The 4623-nt window shown below is 46.8% G+C and overlaps 1 protein-coding gene across 1 annotated transcript in view; it reads right to left on the bottom strand.

Annotated features, from left to right (window-relative positions):
* EFCAB9 (EF-hand calcium binding domain 9) overlaps positions 1-3103 on the bottom strand; it is a 4244-nt gene extending 1141 nt beyond the window's left edge. Inside the window, 3 exon segments of the mRNA XM_011987724.1 lie at positions 1607-1783; positions 2779-2988; positions 3098-3103. Of these exon segments, the coding sequence (XP_011843114.1) occupies positions 1607-1783; positions 2779-2988; positions 3098-3103 (393 nt within the window).
* Positions 3104-4623: the final 1520 nt, after the last annotated feature.

Raw genomic sequence — 4623 nt, forward strand, 5'->3', positions numbered from 1 at the left:
TTTTTGACACGGAGTCTTGCTCTGACGCCCAGGCTGGAGTGCAGTGGCGCCATCTCGGCTCACCGCAAGCTCCGCCTCCCAGGTTCACACCATTCTCCTGACTCAGCCTCCCGAGAAGCTGGGACTGCAGGCACCCGCCACCACGCCCAGCTAATTTTTTTGTATTTTTAGTAGAGACGGGGTTTCACTGTGTTAGCCAGGATGGTCTCGATCTCCTGACCTCATAATCCACTGGCCTCGGCCTCCCAAAGTGCTGGGATTACAGGCATGAGCCACCGCGCCCGGCCCCAGCCTGCCAGCTTTCAATGGCAAAAACCGCGATTACTTTTTTCACCGACCTTTGCCATGTCAAGTCCAGAGGTTTCAGGCTGGCACCTAAGGTTGTTCACAGTGTGATCATTGTTTTCAACCTTAGCTGCCACTTGTTTCCCCAAAGTGGATTTCCTCTTTAAATAGGCAGAATTAACTCTCTTCACCATAGCTTTCTCTTAGGAATCTTTTTTTTTGAGACAGGATCTCACTATGCTGCCCAGCCTGGCCTGGAACTCCTGGGCTCAAGCGATCCTCCCTTCTCAGCCTCCCAAGGAGCTGTGACTACAGGTGTGCACCACAGTAACCAGCCCTTAGGATTATGCTCACATGCTCTCATTCATCATATAATCTCTTCCTGTTTAATTCAAATCTACAAACTCTTCCCCCAACACCAAACTACTACCATATGACTAAATTTCCTCTAAAGTATAATTTTGTATCCATATTATATGATGTAGCATTTTTTGTTTGTTTGTTTGTTGAGACGGAGTCTCCTTGTGTCCCCCAGGCTAGAGTGCAGCGGCGTGATCACAACTCACTGCAACCTCCACCTCCTGGATTCAAGCAATTCTTCTGCCTCAGCCTCCCGAGTAGCTGGGATTGCAGGCGCCTGCCACCACGCCCGGCTAATTTTTGTTGTTGTTGTTTTTAAGTCGGAGTTTCCCTCTTGTTGCCCAGGCTGGAGTACAATGCAATGGCATGATCTTGGCTCACCGCAACCTCCGCCTCCCGGGTTCAAGCGATTCTCCTGCCTCAGCCTTCTAAGTATCTGGGATTACAGGCATGTGCCACCACGCCCAGCTAATTTTGTATCTTTAGTAGGGATGGGGTTTCTCCGTATTGGTCAGGCTGGTCTCAAACTCCTGGCCTCAGGTGATCCGCCCACCTCAGCCTCCCAATTCTGGGATTATAGGCGTAAGCCACCACACCCAGCCAATTTTTATATTTTTGTATTTTTAGTAGAGACAGGGTTTCACAATGTTGGCCAGGCTAGTAAATAGTCTCAAACTCCTGTCCTCAGGTGATCTTCCCGCTTCGGCCTCCCAAAGTCCTGGGATTATAGGCATGAGCCCCCGAGCCTGGCCATGATATAGCAGTTAGTCCACCCTTTCTCTTCAAGGGCCCATAAGTCTTAAGTTTTTTTCTGATCCTAGTGCCATGCAATATGCTTATTTGAGTAGGTTTTTCCCGCCCTCCTCCTCTCCCATCTCTCCTATATGTAGTAAGACATTTTTCTCTGCTTATGGAAGGAAAGGGACTGCCACACAGATGCCACATTTTGGTCTGTACTTACATTGTCACCTGTAACGTCAAAGTCATGGAAGAGATCTTTGAGTTCCTGTTTGTGAATATTGAAGAGAAATCTGTACATTCCAAAGTTTTTTGCACCAATTCTCAGATCCCCTTTCAGGTCAAGCAAGTCAAAGACAGGCCGGGAATGACGGTACATAAACTGTCCTTCCAAATGGTTCTAGTGCAAGAGAAATAGGTGAGATGAGCAACAGTGTTGTCAACGCTGCTTTCTAACTTGTTTCCTCAAGACGTATCTTCACCAGCCCCTTCCCTAGAGAGCTAAAAGCAAAAGAGAAAATCAGAAGCTCAGGGCTGAAAGGGTTCTATCATCGATGCAGGAAGTCTTACTTCAGCATCTGCATTCAAAAGGAACTTGAATTCTGCCACCTGTAATGATCAATTCTGCTAGACAGAACTCTGGTTACTATAATGCATTTCCTTACGTTCAGTGAAAGTCTTGTGGAACATCATGGCATGGGTGATAAAATGATGACCTCCTTTCCTCAAAAAAATGGGAACTGAGGGCGGGTGCGGTGGCTCACACCTATAATCCCAGCACTTCAGGAGGCTCGAGGCGGGCAGATCACTTGAGGTCAGGACTTTGAGACCAGTCTGGCCAATATGGTGAAACCCCATCTCTACTAAAAATACAAAAAATTAGCCAGGAGTGGGGGGGGTGTGCACCTGTAGTCCCAGCTACTTGATCTATTGAACCCAGATGGTGGAGGTTGCAGTGAGCCGAGATCGCGCCACTGCACTCCAGCCTGGGCTAGATGGAGACTCAGTCTCAAAAAAAAAAAAAAAAAGGAACTGGGTAAGTACATACTGGAAATGTATATATGGTAAGAAAAGACCTCAGAAGGAGTGAGGCGCTTGAGCTAGCTGGTGATTCTCTGAAAATCACCAGCTAGAGCGAGTGAGGAAAGGAATGCCAAGAAGGGATGCAATGGGCCACATCTGTCCTCTATGAGGAAGGGCAGAGTAGGAGGGCGGCCAAGAGACTGGGGCTGAAGCAGGGAGAGGCTGTTGAAAAACCTGAATCATTCGGGAACCAAAACTCATTTTCCCCACCCATCTTTTCTTCCTCTTTTTAGTGAAAGGAAGAAAACTGATGTATTCCTAATTCAGTGCTCCCATTAGCAAGAGGATGGTAGCAGCTGTGCGGTTACTTGCCTCGTGGGCCAGCAGCATACACACCAGCATGTAGAACTGCTCAAAGCCGATCTCGCCCACAGCGTTCCAGTCCAGCATGTCAAACACAATGTTGATCTGTGCCTTTTTCAAGTCAGTCACATGATGAAGGAAGTGATAGAACAGCACATCTGTTAAGGTGGACAGGTGAGGAGATGTGTTATTTGAATATAGCTCCAAAATGCTAAACAGCTAGAAGCCACGTAAACGGTAGTGATGTTGGAAGCTTGTTGATCTAGGAAGAATGATGATAACATTTTGTTTCTGGCTTTGCCACTGTACTTTCTACAATTCCTCAAACCTTCATCGCCCTTGAGCTTGTGGAAAAGCACTGGACCTGGAGTTGTGGAGAATGAGATCGTGGACAGGGCTTGGCTCCTGCCCGCAGCTCACACACTGCATGGAGCAGACAGATGTGCACACAGCACTAATAAAAGGCAAAGTGCTAACATATAAAATGGGCACAAAGTGCTCCTCATGTATGAAAGGGAGAGCTTAATTCTCACTGGGGACTGAGAATACTTTCTTGGAGATGCTGATGTTTTTCCTGAGCCTTTCCCTTGAGATAATTAAAATGAGGAATAAAAAAATCATTCCCCCTTGGCCAGGCGCGGTGGCTCATGCCTGTAATCCCAGCACTTTGGGAGGCCAAGGCAGGTGAATCACAAGGTCAGGAGTTCGAGACCAGCCTAGCCAACATGGGGAAACCCTGTCCCCATTAAAAATACAAAAATTAGCCAGGCGTGGTGGCACACACCTGTAGTCCCAGCTACTCAGAAGGCTGAGGCAGAAGAATTGCTTGAACCCAGGAGGCAGACGTTGCAGTGAGCCAAGATTGTGCTACTGCACTCCAGTCTGGGCAACAGAGCAAGACTCTGTCTCAAAAACAACAACAAAAGTCATTCCCCATCTATAAACGCCTTGATATGCCTCATGCTTGTATAAAGCAAATGCATTTGGCTGTAGGGGGAAGGGAACAAACCTTATTTACCACCTTATGTGTTAGGTACTTTATTTATTTTTTATTTATTTTTTGGCTGGAGTGCAATGGCACATTCATAGCTCACTGCAGCCTCAACCTCCCAGGCTCAAATGATCCTCCCACCCCAGCCTCCCAAGTAGCTGGGACCACAGGTGCATGCCACCATGTCCAGGTAATTTTTTAATTTTTTGTAGACATGGGGTCTCCTTATATTGCCCAGACTGGTCTCGAACTCCTGGGCTCAAGCAATCCACCTGCCGCTGCCTCCCAAACTGCTGAGATTATATTTATATAAAATAATATATGTGTGTGTGTGTAAGCCAGTGCACCCAGCCATGTTAGGCACTTTAAATGCCACATTTCACTAAATCCTGATAACCCTACAGAGAAAGTGGCATCATACTGAGAGGTGAAGCCAACTGGACTTCCTGAGTCGAGTGGGGGACTTGGAGAACTTTTCTGTCTTACAAGAGGATTGTAAAAACACACTAATCAGCACTCTGTGTCTAGCTAAAGGATTGTGAATGCACCAATCAACATTGTGTTAAAAAAACCAATGAGCGCTCTATGTCTAGCTAAAGGATTGTAAATACACCAATCAGCACTCTGTAAAAATGCACCAATTAGCGCTCTGTGTCTAGCTAAAGGATTGTAAATGCAGCAATCAACACTCTGTAAAATAGACAAATCAGCACTCCGTAAAATGGACCAATTAGAACTGTAAAATGGACCAATCAGGATGTGGGCAGGGACAAATAACAGAATAAAAACTGGCCACCCCAGCCAGCAGCGGCAACCCACTTGGGTCCCCTTCCACACTATGGGAGCTTTGTTCTTTTGCTCTT

The sequence above is a fragment of the Mandrillus leucophaeus genome, unplaced genomic scaffold (genome assembly GCF_000951045.1).
Source record: "Mandrillus leucophaeus isolate KB7577 unplaced genomic scaffold, Mleu.le_1.0 Scaffold314, whole genome shotgun sequence".
Lineage (NCBI taxonomy): Eukaryota > Metazoa > Chordata > Mammalia > Primates > Cercopithecidae > Mandrillus > Mandrillus leucophaeus.